We start from the raw sequence: 24821 nt of genomic DNA on the forward strand, positions 1-24821 counted from the left end.
ACCAACGATTTCGGGGGCCTCCCCGAGATTCGTGGAGAAATTCTATGCCATCCCTAGTTCTCAGGCACAGCTTTCTATAAACAAACTTCACTTCCCAGGCAAAGTGCTTGATAACACTTTTATTCATTAGTATGGGAAGAGAAATCTCTCTCTTTTTCTTTTGCTTTTTTTTTCTTGCTGATTTGCCTGTATTGCAGATCATGTTTCAAACTTTTTACATAAAACTCCCTTCTCTATGCACCAGCTTTGTTTCTTCATTTGTCTTTTTTAAGTTAAACTCACTTACTTAAACCTTTCTGCCCTACACTAGTCTCAATGACGCACATTTGGGATAGGCTCTTCTTCTCTTTCTAGTTACATTTTTTCATTTTAAAGAACTATTACATTATTGTGGCTACTTTATCCCCAGGTAATAAGCTCTAGGCACAATCAGCTGCTTTTAATTTACCCTGGGGGCAACTATGGCCATGCTTCTTCTCTACAAATGTTTTTTCTCTTTGACTCTTGCCTTCTTTTTCTTCTTTTTTTCCCCTTTCTCTGCCACTTTCTCTATTTTTCTGTCTTTTCTACTTGTCTCTGTCTTTCTTTACTTGTCTTTGTCTTTTCTCTTGTCATCCATTGGGAACCACACTCAGTATCATTTGGAGTTGCAACTAACACTAATCTGCAAATATCACATATATTTTATGATATCTAAGAAATCATAAAATATACACAACAAACTTTTTTTGCAATTTAACACAATGAATGGAAAACACTTCTTGCATGGTAAGGCATGATGGAGCAGATCCAGCAACTGCGGGGGGAAAGCTCTCGGGGCTATCTATCACTAGACAAGCTAGCCAGGGATTTACAATATCTCACACACACACACACACACACACACACCTCTTTTCTTTTCTTCCCCTTCAACTTGGTACACGAAAGCAAAGTGCCGAAGCTCAGGACGCTGGGGGGTGATGGGCATTGCCTTATACTTGCATTTTTCAGGCAGCCATTAATTTTCTTCGGGGAGGCGGTGGGGTGATTTGCAGGACTTCAAAGGCAAGCTTCCCAGTTTGTTTGTATTTGTAAATCCCAAGCTTCAAACAGGACCCGATGAGGTACAGGGCAGCCAAATCTTTGCTTTGGCACGGGCAACAAATAACTCAGGTCAGCTTTCTTTGCTGGGGTCTCAAACAGGAAAACAGTCTTAATTTAAAGTTGTAACATCACTGACAGCGTCAGCCAGCCAGCTACACAGATCTCACTGTTTTTTAAGACAGTTACTCTAATATCTTCTTTTCTTTTCAATCAGGTTGGGTCTCCCAGCTTACACAGTTTATTGCAGCTTCCAGGAGCATGGTAGCAGCGTGATTTTGGCTTGGCCAGGAACATGCTGTCTGGTTTCTCGGTCTTTTCCGCACACACACTCAGGCAGTCTAACACTGGACACTTAAATTAGTGAGATTTCTTCATTGCAGGGAGCTTAATTTCTTCATTGCAAAAGCTTAATGGTTACGCTCTTCAGAAATCATATAGCTGATGGTCTACAGGCTCTATGAAATTCTAGGACAGTTCAAAGCTAAACACGGCTACTTTGACAGAGATCTTCATCATGGTTTTTCTGCTTTATTCTGCCTTGGGACAGTCTTATTGCACACTTTTTACTCGAAGAGGGGTCTAGCCTGTGCCCTGGGGGCTGATTCTTCACCTTTATTCCATTTTGCGCCTTTATCTTCTGGGTCTTCATTTTCAGTTTCCATTTCTTAGGGATTTCATCTCAATTAGGCGAGGTGATGGTGTTGCAGAACTCAGAACGTTGTGGGCAATTCTCCTGCCCCCCCCTCTCGGCGCACTAGGCTAACGGCTACTTCTTTGGCCTCACACTCCCACGCTTCATTAAAAGCCAGGCTGTCCTGCAACATTTCTCTAATTAACAGCCTCAGATCTTGTTCTTTTTTTTCCTCTCAGCTCGACCTTGAGCTTTTTGCTGTTTCCTCTCTATTCTGAATCCTTTTTTAAAAAATCTTTTTCCTTTTTTTTTAACATACATCTCAAGGGGGTGCAAGTCTTGCTTCCCCCACTTCACATAGCCTCCCACTTAAGATGAAGACGGACACAAAGAGGGAAGGGGATTAGTCAGCGAGTAAGGGGTCTCACTTACTCAAGAGTGAATTTTTACAAGAGGAATTTTTACACCACGCACTTTGCTACTGGCCTGGGCACCCGGACGGTCAACGGTATGCAACAGAAACCGCAGTAGCCACTCACACAATCATCAATTTCACCACTTCATTCATATGTCCTTGCCACCCACTTTCCCACTTTTCCACCAGAGCGAAGCAGTTTCCTCAGCGCCTTGCTGAGTATTAGTGCCTGCTCGGGGGAGTGATCAAGTCCCCCCTCCACCCCCAATCGGGTGGGTCACTTTTTGTATACATATACTAACGCTGACCTTCATAAGGCAGGGCCCTCTTTTTTTTCTGCCCAGTGGCCTTTCTCCTAAAGGTGGGGCCCTCTTTTCATTCCATATACTTGCCTTTCTCCTGAAGGCTTCCAATGTGGGTTTCAACTCAATTGCAGCTGCAGTATGGGCAGGGCTTAAGTTCCTTCCTCTGCTTCCCAAGGTTCTCTTGACGCTCACAGCCATTCAGGCAGGCTCGGCGCAGGCTTTCTCCCGTTCACCCGACAAAAAGGTTGGTAGCACCAAGAAAGGGAGGCGTGCGCCGAGCCCTCCCTCCCGGTGCGGCGATTAAGAGCAGGCAACTGCCACCTCTCTGTCTCAGAGCCTGCCACAATCCAAGTCACAGCACTATTTATGTTGCAGAACTCAGAGTCAGAGAGACCACGGAGTGAAGGAAAAAGAGTTCTTCTTTATTTAACGCGCGGGCTTTATGGCTGGAATCACTTCCAAAGAGCCAAAAGCCCCGAGGCACATTAATACTTTGCTTTTATAGACATTATGACACATATGAAACGGCTCCTCCTCTCCCTCCCGTGTGGGGTTGCAGCCCTCAACATTTCTTCTCCTAGCACCATTGTTTATAATACAAGAAATGGGTTATAGGGTAGCCATGATAAGCAGAGAACAGCAGAGAACATGATATACATATCACTATGACCTTAGCCTTTGTTGACAAGATAAGAGATTCCTGTGTCTCTTCAGCCTACAACAATATATTCAAGGGAGAAAGAGCTCAGCAAAAACATGAAGCATGAGACTGCATGAGGCTACTTAGTCTGACCCCCGATATGGCTGCTACAATACAATTTATGCTTTGGTTTACCTGCTGGGAAAACTATATGGCATTTTTCCTGCAAGACATGCTTGTCCTCCTTTGCATCTACTCAGTTCAGCTGTCTCAGCTAGGGTCAAATGCATTCCCTTTAAGTTCTGATATAAAGGCAGTGAATTTTGATGTGCGATTTCCATTAACCTCATTAAGTCACGAAAAGAACCATCATACTTTCAATCTGATAGTAAGCAAAAGTGCTGGATTTTGGAGGCCTGTTGATTTCTTGTGCGGGATTTTATCTTCCAGAGACGTACATGCATACATTAAATAGAGTATATATGTGCTTTCTACCAAGGGAGAGGCCCACTCCTGACATTGTCCAGCTCCCAGAAGGTGATCTTGGAGGCAATCTGGCCATCCAGGGACATCCAGTTCCCCACCCCTCCTCTATAAGAAAAAAAAAATAAAATCCACTGTTGACAGTACCTTTATTATTTTTGTGACAGTACCAAACCACTGACTTAATAAAATAAACTGTTAGATGTGGATTCTTCAATGGCTAGAGGTGTTCAGAGGAAGAAAACAAAAGGATAGGTGGAAAATCTGATTTTCTTTAAAAAATAGATGTTTAAATTGAATTTTAAAATGGACTTTTATTTGTTAAAATTGTAAATAGTTAATTTCTCTTAAAAATAGCAGTTAGCTTTGGACCATTGTTTAGGAAATAAGGCCTATCTATGAGAAGCCTACTTTTAAATGTCCCTTTTTGTTTTGCTCGTTTAAATCATTGATTTAAATTGCCTTAGTTTAAATTGATGTTTCTCCCCACCCCCGAATATTTATAGGTACTGCTGCAAGCTAAGAAAGAAAAATGGTTCAGTTCCAGTTTGTCGGTATTCTCTAGTGGTTGGAATGCATGATACAAAAGCTCTCTTGTAACGGAGTCCAATCTCACAGAGTTGTACAGGGCTTGGATTACAAGCTTCTACTTGCCTTTCTTTGACTATAACCTTTCCGGTTGTCAGTGTGGTGCGAAACCTATGGCAGGGAGAGGGGAGACACAAGCTAGATGTGATGGGGCTGCTATGTTTGTTAACATATCAAGCAGGACATGGACGTGGCTACATTTTACAACTAAACAGGTGAGGGGAACTGGAGCAACTTATTTCCCTGTGCTCTGTCACTGAAGACACTTTTCTTTCAATCCAATCTGATTGAGCTTTAGCTAATGGGTGGTATAGAAATGTAATAAATAAATACAGAGAATGAGAGAGGCTGGGAAGAAAAATGCTTGAATCAACAGGACAGGGGAAGGTTCAGCTCTGCTTACCTGTGTGTCCTTTTGTTGTAAATACTACTTCCTGCTTTATGTGTGTCCAGGGCAGACTTGTGAATAAACAAACATGGGTGCCTGAGCATGTATAGTTTGCCCTTAAATAGGTTTGTGCATGACAACTCCAAAGGAAATTGCCATCATGTTGCTGCTTGGAATCTGGATTTATTTGTGCCCAGCATTTGAGGCAGGCTAGAAAGGCCAAACCTACACTGATAATGTAATTTCCTGCACAGGAAATGAGAAACAGAAATGCTGATCTGTGTTGGCATGTGTAAGTATGTAGGGACCATAATTTACAATTCTGCAGAACCTTAAAAGGTATTTGAAATTAAAATGTTAACAATTCATACAAACTGGAAAACCTGTGGTTCAGACAAAACAAGTTGTCTGAGAACCTGTCAGTAAAACAAGAGGGAGCTTTTGCTACTCTCTTTTAAAAGGCCCATGTGTTGGGTGCTGGCGCATTAAAATTGTGCATGTTTACTTTTCCTGCTTTCTCGTGTAGTCAATAGCTATTAAGCAAACTTTTGATGTTCCTGAGTTCCATTATTGTGGAAGCAGGGCTCCTCAGATCGAGCAGTGTTGTTATTTTGGCACAAACCAATTTCTGTCTTACTCTTGGTTGCCTCTATTGTGTCAAACAAAACCAATCTTTTGGCTTGTAAAGCATCACCAGCAGGAAGAAGCATCTTGCATGTAAATATCCCTGGAAAATGTGGTAGTCTGTTCTGAGTTGGTATTGTTTTCCTCTGAAGTCAAATCTACAGAGGCAAGAGAGAGGAGGCAGCATTGTAAGCCCGGTCCTCCCTGCCGTGGTGCCCAGAGCATATGAGCAAGAGAGAGGAAGTAGAAACAGCTGCTGCCTTCTTTTGCTTCCATACTTCCCTACCTGCCACCAGAAGTGGCCAAGTTTAGAGGAGTAGATACCGGGGGGCGGGGATTGGGGTCTTTCTGGTTGGGGAGTCTCTCCTCTCCTTTTCCAGCCTCTGTTGAAGGGGCAGGGGAAAGGAGGAGCTATTCCTGTTTACTGTTTGATTGCCTATCTTCACCCAAGTGACTGCTTTTCCTTCAGAATAGAAGTGGCAGTGCTGAGCACCCCTTTTCAACTGTTTTTAATGTTTTGTGTAGTTAGACCGTAACAGGAGCAAAAAGAGATAGAGTAAAATCTGTTCTGCAGCAGAACCCACTCTTATCTGCATGTAACCTATCTGAAGTGCTTTGACCACTCCATTTAACGCTTACGCAGACGTTGTATTAGATGGCCTCTTGGCCTTTCAAACTCCTTTTCTGCAAATAGTATATTTGTGAATGTGCTACCCACTTTGATACTGATTGAGATTTGTGTTGGAACAAGGTAATCTGCTGTGGCTGGTTCTTGCTACTTGCTGTCTGATTTCTCCTGTAACACCATGAAAACATAACCCTATTTTTTCTTGATGTGTAACATAGCTTCAGGCTTGTAGTTTTACTCACTTCTGGCAAGTAAATCACCTCCAGGTGAGCATGAAGGGGCATTACTGTGAATATGAACTAGGACTGGTTCTTTCCCCTTTCAGAGTGGTGTGCTAGATAGCGATATAAAATTTCTGGAAATTTTGAAACCATGGGGAAAAATCCTGTTTTTTCCAGGAAATAAATGGAAATTTTGGGAAAAATTGAAAAATAAACAATACTTATTTTCTAGCACTCTTTACAGATCTAAAGTCACTTTGTTTTAGAACAGCCTTCCCCAACCTGGTACTCTCCAGATATTTTGAACTTCAGCTCCTATCAGCCTCAGGCAGGATGGCCAATGATCAGGAATGCTGGGCATTGTAGTCCAAAGCATCTGTAGAGCACCAGATTGAGGAAGGCCACTTTAGGAACATAAAGCAGCCTTTATGTTCCTAAAGTCATAGTATGTATAATTTGGTTTGCTCATAAAGTTATCGCTATATTTGAACACATTAAAAAGTGAACTCAGTAAATTTGTAATTATTGTCTGAATAAACTATACTTTTAAATGTGAATATAACAAACATGATTAATTTTATGAGCAAACCAAGTTATACATAACATATTTTAGGTTCCTTGTTTATGCCTGACCAAAGGAAACTTCAGCAAGTAGTCCCTGAAACATCTGAATCATCCTAGAAGTCAGAAGAAGCAGGAAGAACTGGAGGCAGAGGAAGACAAGTTCAGAAATACAGGACTCTGTAGAACAAAACCCAAACTGTCAAGAATGTACATTTTTTTTCCATATTATGATATGGTGACTCTATTCACATGTTGGGAAACTGAGCATGACTTGGAGCGTCCCAAAATGTTTATCGGTAAAAGATACATTGGATCCATAATTTTAATAAGAAATGGAAGAAATAATTACGTTGAGGATCTTACAGAGAGGATTTCCCCATGGCTTCATTACTTCCATACATTTTACATCTCTAGTCTTTCTATAAAACTCCTCTTATTACATAGTTTTAAGAAATCATTTGGGGGCATTAAAGGCTTGGTAATAATATATAAACACCTTGTCTTAAATAATAAAAGAAAATATTTCATAATCCAGAACTGTTAACTTTTTCTCACTTCTTGGAATAAAACAAAACTGATGCTGGGGAAAAAACAGGGGGGGGGATGGGGGGTTTGCCCCAATTTTTCTGAGCCTTCGCATCTCTAGTGCTACAAATGACTGATAGGTGCATATGAGCAGGTTGGCTACAAAATTTGCTGTGGGGTAATAACTTGTGGACAGTATTAGCAAGCCTGAGATACCTGGTAATTTAAAATGTGGCTTTCCGGAACTTGGTAATGCTTGTTTGTCTCCTAATGCTTTATTTGCTTTATCTTGTGTAACACATATTAGAGCTTCAGGAGATCTAAGAGAATGTCTTAGGTGGCTTCTTTGTGACTGACAAATTACAATTTGGTAATTCTCTCTTCCCTTTGCTTCATCAGCTGCAGAATACAGACTGTGTATATGCTATTCTTTGCAGTACTAATAGAGAAAGAGAGGGAAGAAGAAGAACAAAGATGGGGGAAACTTCCTCAAATTCAAAATGAAACCTTGCTGGTATATAGCACAGCTGTCCAACTGAACACCTGTGGTTGTGCTTGCTATTCTAATCAGAGAATTGTTAAATGCTACTTGTATACTTTTTTCCTTCTTCAGGTGGCGACAGACAAGGTTTCAGGGAAGCTGAGTTCTACTCTCTCATGGGTGAAGAACACTGTCAGTCAAATGGCCAGTCAGGTGGCGAGTCCATCTGCCTCATTACACACTACATCCTCCTCTACCACACTCTCTACTCCAGCATTGTCTCCATCATCTCCTGCAGAGTTGAGTCCTGATGACTTAGAGTTATTGGCTAAATTAGAAGAACAAAATAGGTGAGTGGCAACTTGGCTTTGGCGTTTATATAAGAGTGGAAAGGAAAAGAACCATTCATGGCATCACAAGATAGATTCTTCAATATAGTGTGAAATGAACTTTCTTTGAAAGATATGAAAGAATTCTTGGTGTTGTTCATAGTATTCTGGAAGTATAACATTCCTGTGTGTGTGTGGGGGGGGTATTTTGCAGTTTATCTCTCAGGCCATCAGTCATGCCCTCACCTGTGTGATGTGATAAGCTCAGCATGGCAGTTAGCCAGTTGCCTGGGCTGTAACAATTGTATAAGATGCATCTGTTGCCAGGTGTGTGGGTCCTGACAGTGTGTGACACATAGGGTTGTGTAGGTGGGTGGTTTGATTTAAAAAACAACATATTCTTTGTGCTTTCTTTGAAAGCTGAATTACCTGTATTTAAGACTGTGGGCCCCTTCATGGATCACTGCCTTGTTGTGGCGAAGGGGCTTGTGTAACTCAGTGAAACCATAAGCTATGCCGTGCAGGGCCACCCAAGACGGACAGGTCATGGCAGAGAGTTCTGACAAAATGTGGTCCACTGGAGAAGGAAATGGCAACCCACTCCAGTATTCTTGCCAAGAAAACCCCATGGAACGTATCACAAGGCTAAAAGAGATGACGCCGGAAGATGAGCCCCTCAGGTCGGAAGGTGTCCAATATACTACTGGGGAAGAAGAGCAGAGGGAATTTCCAAGTAGCGCCAGAAAGAGTGAAGCGGCTGGGCCAAAGCCAAAAGGACACTCAGCTGTGGATGTGTCTGGTGGTGAAAAGAAAATCCGATGCTGTAAAGAACAATATTGTTTAGGAACCTGGAATGTCAGATCAATGAATCAAGGTAAGCTGGAGGTGGTCAAACATGAGATGGCAAGATTGAACATCGACATCTTGGGAATCAGTGAACTCAAATGGACAGGCATGGGTGAATTTAATTCAGGTGACCATCATATCTACTACTGTGGGCAAGAATCCCTTAGAAGAAATAGAGTAGCACTCATAGTCAACAAAAGGGCGGGAAAAGCAGTACTGGGGTACAATCTTAAAAACGATAGAATGATCTCAGTATGAATCCAAGGCAAACCATTCAGCATCACAGTAATACAAGTCTATGCCCCAACCACTGATGCCGAAGAAGCTGAGGTTGATCGGTTCTATGAAGACCTACAACACCTTCTAGAACTAACACCAAAAAAAGATGTCCTCTTCATCATAGGGGATTGGAATGCTAAAGTAGGAAGTCAGGAAATCACTGGGATAACAGGCAGGCATGGCCTTGGTGTACAAAATGAAGCAGGACAAAAGCTAATAGAGTTTTGCCAAGAGAACATGCTGATCATAGCAAACACTCTTTTCCAACAGCACAAGAGGAAACTCTACACATGGACATCACCAGATGGTCAGTATCGAAATCAGATTGATTATGTCCTTTGCAGCCAAAGATGGAGAAGCTCTATACAGTCAGTCAAAACAAGACCTGGAGCTGACTGTGGCTCAGATCATGAGCTTCTTGTTGCAACATTTTGGCTTAAATTGAAGAACGTAGGGAAAACCACTAAACCATTCAGGTATGACCTAAATCATATCCCTGATGAATATACAGTGGAGGTGAGGAATAGATTTCAGGGATTAGACCTGATAGACAGAGTGCCTGAGGAACTATGGACGGAGGTCCGTAACATTGTTCAGGAGGCAGCAACTCAATCCATCCCACAGAAAAAGAAATGCAAGAAAGCCAAGTGGCTGTCTGATGAGGCTTTACAAGTAGCTGAGGAAAGAAGGGAAGCGAAAAGCAAGGGAGAAAGGGGAAGATATATCCAACTGAATTCAGAGTTCCAGAGAATAGCAAGGAGAGACAAGAAGGCCTTCTTAAATGAACAATGCAAAGAAATCGAGGAAAACAACAGAATGGGAAAGACTAGAGATCTCTTCAAGAAAATTGGAGATCTCAAGGGAACGTTTTGTGCAAAGACGGGCATGATAAAGGACCAAGAAGGCAGGGACCTAACAGAAGCAGATGAGATTAAGAAGAGGTGGAAAGAATACACAGAAGAACTATACAGGAAAGATCTGAATGTCCCTGATAGCCATGATAGTGCGGTCACTGAACTTGAGCCGGACATCCTCGAGAGTGAAGTCAAGTGGGCCTTAGGAAGCATTAGTAACAACAAAGCTAGCGGAGATGACAGTATTCCAGCTGAGCTATTTAAAATCCTAAAAGATGATGCTGTTAAAGTGCTGCACTCAATATGCCAACAAATTTGGAACACTCAACAATGGCCACAAGACTGGAAAAGGTCAGTTGACATTCCAATTCCAAAGAAGGGCAACGCCAAAGAGTGTTCAAACTACCGCACAATTGCGCTCATTTCACATGCCAGCAAGGTGATGCTCAAAATCCTACAAGCTAGGCTTCAGCAGTATGCGAACCGAGAACTACCGGAAGTACAAGCTGGGTTTCGAAGAGGCAGAGGAACTATAGATCGAATCGCCAACATTCGCTGCATCATGGAGAAAGCAAGAGAATTCCAGAAAAATGTCTATTTCTGCTTCATTGACTACGCTAAAGCCTTTGATTGTGTGGATCACAACAAACTGTGGCAAATTCTTAAAGTGATGGGAGTACCAGACCACCTTACCTGTCTCCTGAGAAACCTGTACGAGGGTCAAGAAGCAACAGTCAGAACCAGACATGGAACAACCGATTGGTTCAAAATTGGGAAAGGAGTACGACAAGGCTGCATATTGTTGCCCTGCTTATTTAACTTATATGCAGAGTACATCATGAGTAATGCCAGGTTGGATGAATCAGAGGTCGGAATTAAGATTGCTGGGAGAATTATCAACAACCTCCGATATGCAGACGATACCACCCTAATGGCCGAAGGCGAAGAGGATCTAAAGAGCCTCTTGTTGAGGGTGAAAGAGGAGAGTGCAAAAGCTGGTTTGAAACTCAACATTAAAAAAACTAAAATCATGTCATCTGGCCCTATCACTTCCTGTCATATAGAAGGGGAAGAAATGGAAGCAGTGACAGATTTTACTTTCTTGGGCTCCAAGATCACCGCAGACGGTGACTGTAGCCATGAAATTAAAAGACGCTTGCTCCTTGGGAGGAAAGCTATGGCAAACCTAGACAGCATAGTAAGAAGCAGAGACATCACCTTACTGACAAAGGTCCGTCTAATCAAAGCTATGGTTTTCCCAGTAGTAATGTATGGCTGTGAGAGCTGGACTATAAGGAAGGCTGAGCGCCGAAGAATTGATGCTTTCGAACTGTGGTGCTGGAGAAGACTCTTACGAGTCCCCTGGACTGCAAGGAGGTCAAATCAGTCCATCCTAAAGGAAATCAACCCTGAGTGCTCATTGGAAGGACAGATACTGAAGCTGAAGCTCAAATATTTTGGCCACCTAATGCGAAGAGAAAACTCTCTGGAAAAGACCCTGATGCTGGGAAAGACTGAAGGCCAAAGGAGAAGGGGACGGCAGAGGATGAGATGGCTAGATAGCATCACCGATGCAATGAATATGAACTTGAGCACGCTCCGGGAGAGAGAGGAGGACAGGAAGGCCTGGCGTGCTATGGACCATGGGGTCACGAAGAGTCGGACACGACTGAACGACTGAACAACAACAAAGACTGTGGATCATATTTCTTTTTAATCACTAAGTTTCCATCTTATTTCAAAACCTTTTGGAGACTTTTCCTAGTCCAGGCTACATTCCTTGCATTCTTGTTGAACTGCATACATCTCCTCAACCAACCAGGTCACAGTTTTGTCATAATAAAAGACTGTGGTACTGTAGTCTCAGCAGAATATAATAACTGTGCTTTAGGGACTGTAGAATACCTTTTCTTTTTCCTGGCTTCTCAATCAACTTGAAGGCAAAAATGTCCTAAAAGTGCTGTTTTTTTCACTGTACAATAATTTAAATACAATTGACTTGAACAATACTTTGCTTTAGCATTTCATATTACTGCCTAGGCATTTACAGGAAATGCTAATGATTGTGGCCTTCTATCATCATTGTTTGTTTGGCACATCACAAAGTTCAGTTCATACCTAATTGCCCAGGTGGTTTAACTTCCGATCTTAAAACTAAAGCAGTGTTGGAAAGACTGAGTGATAGGGCTGCTGCGCCCCCTTGAAAGCTTACTCTCTTGGAAACTCGAGAAATTACCTGTTTCCATTCATTAAATGTGTGAGCTGAACAGCTCTTAGCAGTTCTAAAAGATTCAATTACGTACTTCATCACTGGGTGTTAAAAAAACACCTTTGACCTGAGCATTTGCAAAACAGTTGACAAAAACGGAAGAGTAAAAGAAGGGAAGCAGGGAAACTTTCTCTGAACAAGTAATACAAAATCGTTACTCTTGGTAGTGATATCAAGCCACATAGGACTTAATTTCCCCTCCAAGATACGTTGGAGTGGTTCAATCCTAATAGGTTCCTATTTGTAGATGGTAAATCATTGATGGGAATGAAGTAGTTTGTTTTCAACGGAGTACCTACAGTATTAAAAACTGCAGGTTTTGAATTAGAGCAATGAGCTTATCAAGGTAAGATTTACACCATAGAACTATGGTAAATATTCTACAATATGAATATTATCTACAGTCTGATTTTACAGGATTATAACTTGCAATGTTAACTATATGCTTCAAGAGTTCATATTGCACTTCCCAAGTTTATTTGGAATTTGGACTTGTTTACCATAAAGCTTGTAATGAAAAGAGTTTCTTAGTGTTTGCAGATCACTGCAGTTTTGCGTTGTAGAGCACTTTTTGACCCCTGTATTCTTAAAACTAAGGAAGTAGGTTAGTGCCTATTGAAATCACTTACACGCTGAGGGAAACAATATTTTAGGGGACTGTCTTTTGAGGTGTTACAGTTCTGAATCTTGTGTTCATGTCTCATGCTTTCCTTCTGCTCTGAATCTCTCTCCCTTTGTCCTTACCGTTCTACTCTGTTGCCCGTATAATGTCCCCTACCCTAAGCTTTCATCTTCTTTTTGCATAGATAATCTACGTGTTTACCTGATCAGGTAGATAACTGCATCTTTAACTGATTAAGAAGCTACCTTAAGTGTATATATACTGGGGGAAAATAGTGGATTAGAGTTGATTCATAAGGTTATGATCATCTTAAATGCCAAAAATCTAAGGAAATGGAAAAGAGTCTCTTGTGACACCCCACCCCTTCCCAGTAACAGTAGTGCTATCTTCCCCTGAGTAATCTTAACCCTCTAGCAACATGATCTAGTCATGTCATAGGCGGCTCATATCCCTAACTCTTGACAATTAGCCCTCGACAATTTCTGAGGGTTTGCCAGTCTCCTCTGTACTGGCAATATTAATTAGAAAATAGATAAAGCATCAGTTACTGGCTTTTCAGGATATACTGAGACAGTAACAGGTATTTTCTGCTCATGTTTTTTAGTGTCATTTCCTCTACTGCTTTAGATAAACACTTTAAATAAACACTTTAAATAAAGTGTTTCTCTAAAACTAATGAGGAAATGACTAATTCCTTAGAGGACTTCATGCAGGGTAAGATGAGCAATCTCAGCTCATTTGTTCAACATATTTAGAGTGGGATATAAGAATGGAGGGGAGAATGTGCTTGAATATCAGGCTCCAGTTTGTTGCATTGTAGAAAAGCTGAATAGAAATAGTACAAGTTAATACTGATATTTCAGCAAGGAACAACTGTGAAATTGGGAACAGTCAGGTTGAAATTGGTTTCAAGTACTGATAAATCAAATGTCTCAAAGATGATCCATATCAAATCAAAGTGATCTACAATGCTGTAAGCAAAGTAGGACTGCTGATATGGTCTCTGTCCGCACCTAAAAGAAATGAGAAAAGAGTTAACTTTTCCCAAACAGTGGCAGATGATAAACACTGTTTCTGGTTGACTTACAATGCAGTCCTATGCATGTTTACTCAGTGGGACTTACCACTTTGTTCAATGCTGTTTATTCCGTAGGTGTGTTTGTGATTGCAGCCCTATCATCTTGCCATTCCCTGATACTTGCTAAACTTCTTAATGCTTGACACAGCTTGTCCACACATTTAGAGTGGAACTACATATACTACCAGTAAAAACATTTTCCTAAATGTGTCTGCCATTAATGCAAATACAAGGATGGGGAGACAATTGAATGGTTGGATCAGCACCAAGAGATATGCTTAACCTTTCCTGTGCTTGCTAACTCTTCCTGACAAATGTCCCCTCTTCTGTTCTTGGGGTCTCGCTTGGTGGGGACAGGAAGATACAAGCACACACACACATGCACACCCTTGTGTGTACCATTTTACCCTTAATGACGTGTAGCTCTTAAGATATTGATTCATGAACTCCATTAAATATTCTCTTGGGTTAAAAAAAATCAAATAACAATTAAGGTTCTGTTTCCAGCAATGAAACATTATAACTTTAGTTAATGTCCACTGTATGTTATCACGGAGTAAGAAAGACTACTGTAGGTGGCCAAGGAGTATGTAGTCAAAGAATCATGTGAACAAGTGTGTTTGGTTTATGGCAACGTTTTAAAGTTTCATAATGGAACAATTGGGCTGTTATGCATTTTGAAAGGGTTCAAACTGGTTTGTGTCCACTGCAGATTGCTGGAGACTGACAGCAAAACATTGCGATCAGTTAATGGGTCAAGAAGAAACAGTGGCTCCTCGCTTGTATCTAGCTCATCAGCTTCTAGCAACCTCAGCCATCTTGAAGAAGACTCCTGGATCCTTTGGGGGCGGATTGTAAATGAGTGGGAAGATGTGCGCAAAAAGAAAGAGAAGCAAGTTAAGGTTTGTTGACTGGTAGTGACCAAGTTTATTATTTTCAGTGTTTCTACTAGAAATATCACCCCCTCAGAATCTGGCAATACAGAAAGTATGTCTAAAATAGCTTGTTGTAATGGTATTGTAAGGCAGAATATCACTGAAAACAAACACTACTTAGACTCGCGCATAACTGGAGATGAGAGGAAATAGCACATCCTTCCTGAGACACAACAGAAAAAGATGTACAAGTCCACATGCCACAGGTAAATAAATATCTTCTTGGTAAATTCCAAATGTCTTTAGGTCCTAACACATCTGTCTGCCTCTGTGTGGAACTGGCAAGATAGTGATAGCAATGGTGATGAGATGGGCTGTAGAGGAGAGCGTCAGTAAAGCCTCTACAGTCAGTAAAGCCTCTACAGAGAGCCGATCCTGTGAGCTGCTGTATTGACACAGTGAGCCATAAGATCTGCGTAGGAGTTGTAGCACAAACATAAGCAAAACTCATCCCATGATGCTGTGACAGTGGCCCAACCATACTACTGACACAGCAGCATCCACTGGCAAATGTTGCTATAACGAAAATTAGTGTTTTAACTTATTACCTCCCTGGCTAAATTACACAGATTAAAATGGCTTAATCTTTATAGCTTAGTGCTTTCTACTCTAAGTCTCTTTGTATTCACAAGGTAGCTTACACAATATAGTTTATAGTCTAGTGTAACAGTACAAATCATGGCACTTCAGTGGCCTTGTAGGAAGAGGACGGGGGGGGGGGATTAGAAGCCACCCTTCAGTTAAAAAAAAAATCCTTGGGTGACATACATAATAATAAAAACACATATCCTGTAATAAAATGGCTACTGTCTACAGAAAAATAAGCTTTTAGATCCAATCAGAGCTGATAGTACAAATAAAATTTGTGTCTGAAAAGTCTGGGACTGAATGATAACCGGTTCAGCACCAGGCAAGCCTCCCTGGGGAGGGAATTCCAGGCACAGGGCACCACTATTAAGGATTCTTCCTATCACCACCTACTTAACTTCAGAAGGTGAAGGAGCTCAAAGGAAGGCCTCTGACGAGTGCAGCATTCAGACAAGATTGTGAGAGGAGGTAGTCCTTTAGATACTAGGCCCTCCAGTGGCAGAGCTGAATCTTACTATTGAACCTGATCATTTAGGAGGAGTGTGACCTCATCCAGAACAGGCAGAACCTCTGCCTGAGATGAACCATCCACCAATATGTAATACCTTTGTCTTGTCTGTTTATTGGCCCGGTTTATTTAGGACTGACCCAATGGTTGCCACTCTTTCCCTTGAAAACTTTCTCTTAAAGGAGACATCTTGTAATATGTTTAAACTTGACCAAAGACAGTGATGGAAGTCACTGCAGCTTAACATTGTGCAGGATTACAAGCTTGTCTGTATATTTTCCTCCACACAAGCAGAATTTTCTGTGTGAAAATAGTATACAGTCATTCAGTATTGAAGTCATTCTGTTCTAAGGCCATGATGGCCCAATGCAGATATAACTTTTAATCATGATTTAAAAAAATTATCTGAATGTCTAAACCAGGGTTAAGGATTGACTGCAAACTAGACAAGAAACAATGGTTTGAACTTGGTTTGCAAATCACAGCTTGCATTAGCCATGTTTAAAGATTACATCTATACTGAGGGGATGATGGATAATGTGATATCCCCATCTCTCTGCTTGCAAGGTGTAAAGCAGGTTTTGCTGGGGTCTCCCTATACAAACCTTCCAGGTAGATGGCTTAGCTTGGCAAGCTAAGCCATAGACTGGGTTCACATGACATGATAAACTATGGTGGGTTGTGAGCCTTGTTAGTGTCAGCAAGGCTTGCTGTGACATGCGAACCTGGCGCAAACAATTCGTCCTGGTTAACCACACACAAGCCACCCTGAGAACCCATGGCTTGTATTAGGGTTGTTGAGGGTGGCTTGCTCTCAGGGTGGCTTGTTGTGATGTCCGAACTCGACACTGTAGCTTGTCCCAAGGGGCTACAAAGCTGCCTGGTAAGAGTATCAAAAAAGCCGGTGCTGCTCTTTGCAATCTCGCCAGTGCCACCTCCAACCTCCGTTTGCCTTTCCAGTGACTGCGTCTCCATCGATGCCAAAATGGCATTTTGGAAGGACCATAATTCGGTTGCCACTTTTTGTGGGGGGTGCTTCAGAGATATGCAAATGGGATTGTAATTTTTAAAATTATTGCTATTTTTCCCAGGTCTTTTGCAAGGCTACAGATTACCCAGCTTGTTAACCACCCTTCGATCATGAGAACTGATCCATTGTACATTTGGGATTTTAATCAGGGTTAAGGCAATGATCATAGTAGGAGCTCATTGTGGTTAAGTTATGTTAAATATCTGCAGTAGGCCAGTCAGGTAAATGCCTTGGCAATTTCTTTTTATCATTCGTACTTTATTCAACATCTAGCTTCGTGCTCTCACATTCTTGTAAAAGGGAACTTAAATGAATATGAAGTTTATTTGTTAAAATTGTCTGCTTTGGGATAATTCAACTACTCTGTTAGCAAAAATAAGTAATGCTCATCAGACTGTTTTTTTTAATGCTTTAGGAACTTGTTCGAAAAGGGATACCCCATCATTTCCGAGCAATAGTTTGGCAGCTTTTGTGCACAGCTCAAAATATGCCAATTAAGGATCAATATTCAGAACTCTTGAAAATGACTTCACCTTGTGAAAAGCTTATAAGAAGGGACATTGCTAGAACATATCCTGAACACGATTTTTTTAAAGAAAAAGACAGTCTTGGGCAGGAGGTTTTATTTAATGTAATGAAGGTAAGTTGGCAGCTCATACTTTTTGATGGAAAATAAATATTAAATGTGCACTGTGTGTTGCTGTTAGCCATAGATAAAAAAAAATAGGGCCACAGTTGTAGAGAACCAGTTATGAAACTGCAGTGAGCACACAACTGAAAACTGGTCTTAGTATATTAATCTAATAATGTTACAGTATTAAAACACACTTGCGATCGTTTATAATTTTTGCTGAAAGATAAATCAGCAAAAATTATAAAAAAATTGTGTGTTTTAATATTGTTACATTATTAGATTAATATACTTCGACCTGTTTTCAGTTATGTGCTCATTGCAGTTTCATTGCAGTTTCATAATTGTTTTTAGCCATGACACCTAAATGCCATGTCTATATTCGGAGGTGTATACCTCTGAGTACTAACTGCTAGCAACAAGGGGGAAAAAATCTTTATCGTCTCACGAGCTTTCACCATTGGAAGCAGTGTTAAACTTGATGGTCCTTTGGTCAAACCCAGTATAGGCCTCTCTTTTCTTTCTTCAGTATATATAATTATTAAATGTAATGGCTTGTCTTGCTTTGTTGTAGAATGTGAATGATACTTGATTGAAGTATCTATGGAAGGCTCGCTATAGGACTTAGTTTAACCACTGGGAGTGTGGTACTACTAAATGGAGCAGCATTTGCTGCAGTGTAGATCAGTGAATGAACAAATGATCCCCTGTGCTAAATGTTGTCTCAGACATTATTTCCAGTGCTTTATGGATCCATGGGAGTGTTTTATTCTTAAGCAGTGTAGTGTATGAGCCAAGCATTCATTCATTCATTCATTTATTACATTTCTATACCACCCAAGAGCTGAAGCACTCTGGGCAGTTTATGAAGATTAAAAACCTTAAAAATACATTACAAAAGCCATTTACATACAAACATATAAACAAACAGCACACACAGAGACATACGTATCTAAATGAATTTTAATCAGTCAACAATAAGGAAAATGCAAGTCCTATTTAAAACCTCATCATATGCTGCCAAATGCCTGAGAGAAGAGGATGATGTTAACCTGGCGCCAAAAAGATGACAATGTTGGTGCCTGGTGGGCCTTGTCAGGGAGATCATTCCATCATTCATAATGTGAATGGCACCAAAAAGGCCCTCTCTCTTGTCGCTGCCTTCCAAGTCTCTGTCGGAGGAGGCATCTGGAGGATGGCCTTAGATTATGAACATAGTGTACAGGTCATTTGTGCCTGGACAGGCATTCTGTCAGGTATTGTAGCCCTGAGCCATGGAAGGCTTTTCAAAGCCAACACCTTGAATCAGGCTCAGAAATATACAGGCAGTCAGTGCAAGTAGGCCAGAATTGATGTGATATGTTTGGACCTTTTTGTACCAATTACCAACCTGGCTGCTGCATTTCGCACGAGCTTCAGCTTCTGAACTGTCTTCAAAGGCGGCCCCATGTAGAGCGCATTGCAGTAATCTAAATTTACAGATCTCATTTACAGCAGTTTCTGCAATCTCTATTGTAACTCTTCAGAGACCGGTGGTGACATTCTTGCATTCTTGTTGCAAAAGTGATTCATGGTTTTCTGATTTGCCTGTTATGTGGCTCATGTGAGTAAGAGACTTCCAAGACTGAAATATTGGAGTGTTAGCATGTGAACTGCCCTGTACTTGTTTTAAATGGCTTGGCAGTCCCAATTTGAACTTCTGGTGCTGAGGGAAGAATTAGCCTATTGTTGCAACTTAGGCACATCTGCTGTAGACATCTAAACCGGCCAAGAGAATGAGCTCATATAAATTGTCAATTAACTTTGCACCATAAAAATGGACTCAAAACATTCCCTGCTGATTGCTGTTTCCTTTTCAATAGAAGCATGGCAGCAAGATGGTAGCTAATCTTTTGTGTGCTTTTAAGAGTGTAGCAAACCAGAGGTCTTGGGAGTATATACATAACTGAAACACTTTCCTTTTTTAGGCTGGACCTGTTCACAGGAGGGAACAGTAACATGAATTACTAAATATGAAAATACTCTGGTGGAAGGCAGGTGGTGCAGAGAAATATCTGATATTTATGGCACCCAAAGGGGATCTTGCAAAATTGAATCTTGGTGCCAAGGGGTTTGTGGCATGCTAACCTAATCAAGGACTTTACCAGGGAATCCTGTCCATAAGGATGCCACTGGCTTAGATTAGTTTCTTTTTTTCCAGCCCTTCCTTTCTATAGCCCCCTGCTTTGCAGGCGGGACAGATTACAGCCTGTGTTCAGCTGTAGTGGGCTTGTGCCTTAAATGAAGATTTCTCTTCAGTTGGGGCAGGGGCAACAGGAAAGTGCAAGAAGTGTTTGTTGCTTGATTTGGGTGTGCTGTAAATGAAGAATGGAACTTTTAAAAGGCAAACCTGCTTTTTACCCATCCTTAGGACAGTTTAACAGAGCTAGACTTTTTAGCCTCAGGGGTTGAGCTTAGCAGTTTACTACTTGGAAGGAAAGGCTCCAGCAGTACTTCATGTGGAACAAATGAATTCTTAAGTGTTGTCAGCACATGTGCCTTCCAAGTTCCCTCCAGCCCTACCCAGACTTTGTGCAGTGTGCGTCCTTTCTGTTTCCAACTTTTGCCCTTCCTATTCTTGTGCTTCAGGACAGCAAAGAGAAGTGTAATGGCAAATTCCTCAATGTTTTGGTTGTACTTCATCCTTCAGCTCTGCGCAATACTGCCAGCAACCCTTGCTTCCTATAGCCCCCTGCTTCCCTCAGTCCTCCCTTCGTAGTCTGCTGCCACCTCCTTACCATTGGTGGCTGCTTTGCACAGTTTCCTTGGGTGATCATTTGATCCTGAATCCTCCTTGGACAACATCTGAAGTTTAGTTCCCCATTAACTCCTCCATGAAACTGCCACTTCCCTCTGTCTTCCTACCCCCTTCCAGGTTTCTGTGACATCATAGCACCTCAACCAGTAGCAAGGCACAGCTCAGACCAGTGTGGATATGCATCAGGCCTTTAGACCTATATAAACTTAATTTGATATAGGCAGGACCATGTGTACTGTCTTTTAAAAAAGAAGTTTTAGTGCTGTACTCAGGAAAGCTGAATTCTGCAGCCTATAGTCATTAATGCAAATTGAGGAAATTATTTCTTCTTCTTCTGTTGTTGTTGTTGTTGTTGTTGTTTACATTCCTATACCACCCCATAGCCGAAGCTCTCTGGGTGGTTCACAAAAGTAATTCTAAGTAATTCTGCACTTGCTAGTCATGACAGGGCAGAGACATTGATGCCCTCATTTCAATAATTAAAAACCATTTTCAGCCACTTTTTTGGCTTTTGAATGTTAACTGGCATTGTCCACACACTTTAAATTGCACCTTTGCAGCAATATGAGCTAGAAACTTGAAATGATGAAAGCTGGCATCCTCAGGGAGCAGAATTCTGTGGCCACTGTCATATTCTGTGCTCCCATGGAATAGCAGCTTCCCCCTGGATGTAGGAAGTAGTTAACCTTCCTTCTGGAAGCAAGTGTGCTATTGGTTCTGCTATTTAGCGACTTACCAGCCTTTTAAAATTTTCTAGGCATATTCTTTAGTGGATCGTGAGGTTGGCTACTGCCAAGGAAGTGCTTTTATCGTTGGATTGCTTCTTATGCAGGTAGGCAAACAATTCTTCATTAAAAGCAGCATAATAATAATAATAAGCAAAGGATCTATGAATTGGAGCTCTTCTTGCCGAATGTCATAACTAGTCTTCACCACTGGTTGATGTGCCTTTTTCACATAGTAATTCAGTGCTTTAAAAGCTGTTCTGACTCTGAACCAGGGATTAACGTGAGCCAGGTCTGAGCCTTGCTATCTGTTACTTTCCTGGTGCTGGGCCCTAGAATGTAAAAGACTATATACGTATTGTTCCCTTGGTTGCTAAAAGAGAGCTCCAGTCATAGCTAGCATTTTTTTTCCAAGCATAACTACACTACATTTATTTTACAGGGCTGTTCTAGAATGCAATAGAACCTCGTTTTTCTACATGACAAAATCGCTTGGGGAACTTCCAGTAAGGCTTATATAGCCCAGTCACTCTCTTGGTTAATATAATAGAGAAATCTGCTGCAATACTTAATATTGGCCAGAGCTTACTTATTTTAGGGTGCAATCTTAAGGATGAAAAAAGGTGGGATATAAATGTAATAAATAAATCCTATGGGTTGCACCTCGGTACTCCTAAGCTCCTGAACCCGGAGGCTTAAGAGTATCCTATGCAGACATGCACTCAAATGCACTCTTAAATGCATTCTGCATTTAAGCTACATGGGTGTTTTCGCCCCTCTAGCAGAGGCTTCGGGGTGGGGAGGAGGCTGGGGCAGCCATAGGATTTCTCGTATGGCTGCTGCCCCAGTCCCCTACACTCCCTGTCCCCAGGAAATGCCCACTTTTCCCTTTCTCCATGCTATGTTTTCTGAGTGCAGAGGTAGCTGGCGTGGCTCTCTCCACACCTGCTATGAGGGGGAGGGGTGGGGAGCATGGTTTCCTGGCTCTGAGGTCAGAGCCCTGTTACTGACCTCGTAGCCAGGAAACCAAACAATCCTATGTCCCCCAGATGCTCTGTAGGGGACATAGGATTGCAAATAAAAAAAGTATTTTCAAAAAAAGCAGGGGGACATAGGATTGCACCCCTCCATAAGCAATGTTTCAGAAACTGGGGCTGAGCCCTGTGATATAAGTCTCCATATCAGGACTTAGCTGGGGTACTGTGCTTCTCAGTGGCTACCTGAATCTAGGAGTCATCTACAGTGCCTTTTCCCTTGCTATAATGTAAACACAATGGATATAATTCGGTGCCCCTGAGGCCACCAAGCCATGGGGGCTTGAGAACCAAGACTTCTCTTTGTACTGATTAACAATACTGCAGTGAATATTTCGTGCTACAGACTAAAATGAGTTGTGAAAAACTAGGTAGCTTCATTTTTTTCCAGATGTACACTTGTATAACTCCTGTGACCCTGTGGCGTTGGGGCCTTCTTGGGAACTTTCAAGGTGCATATAATAATATAAGAGTATTAAGTACTGACACTGATCTCCTTCAAAACAGATGCCAGAGGAGGAAGCATTTTGCGTATTTGTTAAATTAATGCAAGATTATCGACTTCGAGAACTCTTCAAACCAAGTATGGCTGAGCTGGGCCTTTGTATGTATCAGTTTGAATACATGATACAGGTATATCTGAGATCTGTTATCCCTTGTACATTGTGTAGTTAATCATTTAAATTGTTTTAGTTTTCTTTAAAAAGTTGTAGATATTTCTTTCTAAGCTGTGGATTAGGAAAACTAGGTGAAAAGGCAAAATTAGAAATCATTGCAAAAATAAAGAACGTGTAGAGAAATGGCCCAAACATAGGTCCTATGCCATAAGACAGCCTTCTCCAGCCTGGTCCCTTCCAGATGTTGTGGGCTTCAACTCCCATCAGCCTGGGCCAGCATGCCAATGATCAGGGATCCTGGGAGTTGTAGTCCAAAATATCTATAGTGTGGCAGGTTGGGAAAGCTGTCCACAGGAGGAAGGGAGTGGTGCTTCATCTACCATCCCCTGCTTAATGAAGGAATGTAAACATTTTTGTCTCTGGTATATTTTGCATACTAACTCATATATCCGTATTTGAATACTCTTAATAAGATAACATTAGTGCTTTACAGTCAGTTATTAGAAATTGTTAAATATTTCCTCAGGCAAACATCGATAACCTTATGCAGTGGGATGCACAGTGATTCACTCTGTGTTACATTGCATGTGAGCAGCCTGATCACTGTGTAGCCTTCATACCACATTTATCATGTGCTTGATGTAGATCTTTTTCTTTCTTTGATATAAAGATAGATGGCATGGTTTCATGTGTAATCCTTTCAAAAAATATATTTCATAGAATATCTTTCTGAAAGTCTTAACTAAAATAACCTCTTGGCTGAGTAAAGTTCTTCTCTCCCTTTTGGGGTTCTTTCAGGAGCAGCTGCCAGAACTTTATGTGCACTTCCAAGCCCAGAGTTTCCATACCTCTATGTATGCATCATCATGGTTCTTAACTGTTTTTCTTACATCTTTCCCACTACCAATCGCAACAAGAATATTTGATATATTTATGTCTGAGGTAAGCTATTCTCTAGTGCCAGTTTTCCCCAGCCGAGAGCCATATTGGCCAAAGCAGCTACTACCAGTCTAGAATGTAGTAGTTGCTTGGGTGAAACTTGACCTTTTATGTCTCAGTTAAAGCAGGTTGAGATCCCAATGTATATTAGAATGGAGCTGTAGCACTGAAACAGTATCCATTTTCCAGTAAACTCATCAATGCAAGGCACATTGAATATTCTTTAAATACTAGATATTAGAAATACGCATCTGAAACACTTGCCTTCTTCCAAGGGTTTAGAAATCGTGTTTCGAGTTGGCGTAGCACTGCTCCAGATGAATCAAGCCGAATTAATGCAACTCGATATGGAAGGGATGTTACAGGTAAACTAAATGTTACATTAAAGTCTCACATCACTGGAAAGTTTGGTTATACTATCAATATTAATCACTTGTGACTCTGTGCTACGATTTTGTTTTTAGCACTTTCAGAAGGTCGTGCCACATCAGTTTGACAGTGGGCCAGACAAGTTAATCCAAGCAGCTTACCAGGTCAAATACAATGCAAAAAAGATGAAAAAGTAGGTACTACATTTTGTAAATGTAGCCTCTTTGTGGTATTGTTCCAAAGAAGCAGAATCTTTAAACCACTTCCTGGGCTTTACTTGCTTTAGATCAGGGGTGAGCAACTTTTGGCCTTCCAGATATTGTTGGAGCGCAACTCCCAGTAGCTCTAGCCATGATAGTCAGTGATGAGGGAGGATGGAAGTTACAGTCCATCTGGAGAGCCACAAGTTGCCTCTCCCTGCTTTAGATTATGTGAATTTTGTTAAATATGCTTCATGGAGAATCTCAACACTTTCTGTGCTCGTAATATTAAGTAGTCCAGCCTTCCCTAACCTGGTGCTCTCCAGATGTGTTAGTCCACCACATCTGGAGGGCACCAGGTTGGGCAAAGCTGGACTGGTTTACCACACTTTCTAGACAAAAAATACAGGCAGCCATGTTGGTCCAATGGAAAAACTAACAATCACAGCAGTAGCATAATACTTTTATTAGGATCAGCTGAAAATCACAAGATGGGGAGCTAGTTTGAGGAGGGGCAGGCAACCTTTTTGGGCCTTTGGACACATTTGGCAATCTGTGAAACTGTCTGGGCCACCATCACAAAATGGGCACGCTG

General features: G+C 41.4%; 1 protein-coding gene across 7 annotated transcripts in view; it reads left to right on the forward strand.

The window, feature by feature from the left end:
- The window catches only part of EVI5 (ecotropic viral integration site 5), a 98437-nt gene that overhangs the window by 25444 nt on the left and 48172 nt on the right, over nt 1–24821 (forward strand). For 4 of the 7 annotated variants that reach the window (XM_084851899.1, XM_084851902.1, XM_084851901.1 and 1 more), the window contains exons 2-9: nt 7709–7926; nt 14566–14755; nt 17330–17554; nt 21100–21174; nt 22609–22734; nt 23517–23660; nt 23933–24022; nt 24122–24219. In XM_084851899.1, the coding sequence (XP_084708025.1) occupies nt 7709–7926; nt 14566–14755; nt 17330–17554; nt 21100–21174; nt 22609–22734; nt 23517–23660; nt 23933–24022; nt 24122–24219 (1166 nt within the window). Of the gene's footprint in view, nt 1–7423; nt 7927–12396; nt 12500–14565; nt 14756–17329; nt 17555–21099; nt 21175–22608; nt 22735–23516; nt 23661–23932; nt 24023–24121; nt 24220–24821 lie in introns of those variants that run through there. The other 3 variants (XM_084851897.1, XM_084851900.1, XM_084851904.1) reach the window with 2 other exon arrangements.

The sequence above is a fragment of the Heloderma suspectum genome, chromosome 4 (genome assembly GCF_057233095.1).
Source record: "Heloderma suspectum isolate Gila_16-S chromosome 4, 16-S_ref, whole genome shotgun sequence".
In the NCBI taxonomy this organism is placed as follows: domain Eukaryota; kingdom Metazoa; phylum Chordata; class Lepidosauria; order Squamata; family Helodermatidae; genus Heloderma; species Heloderma suspectum.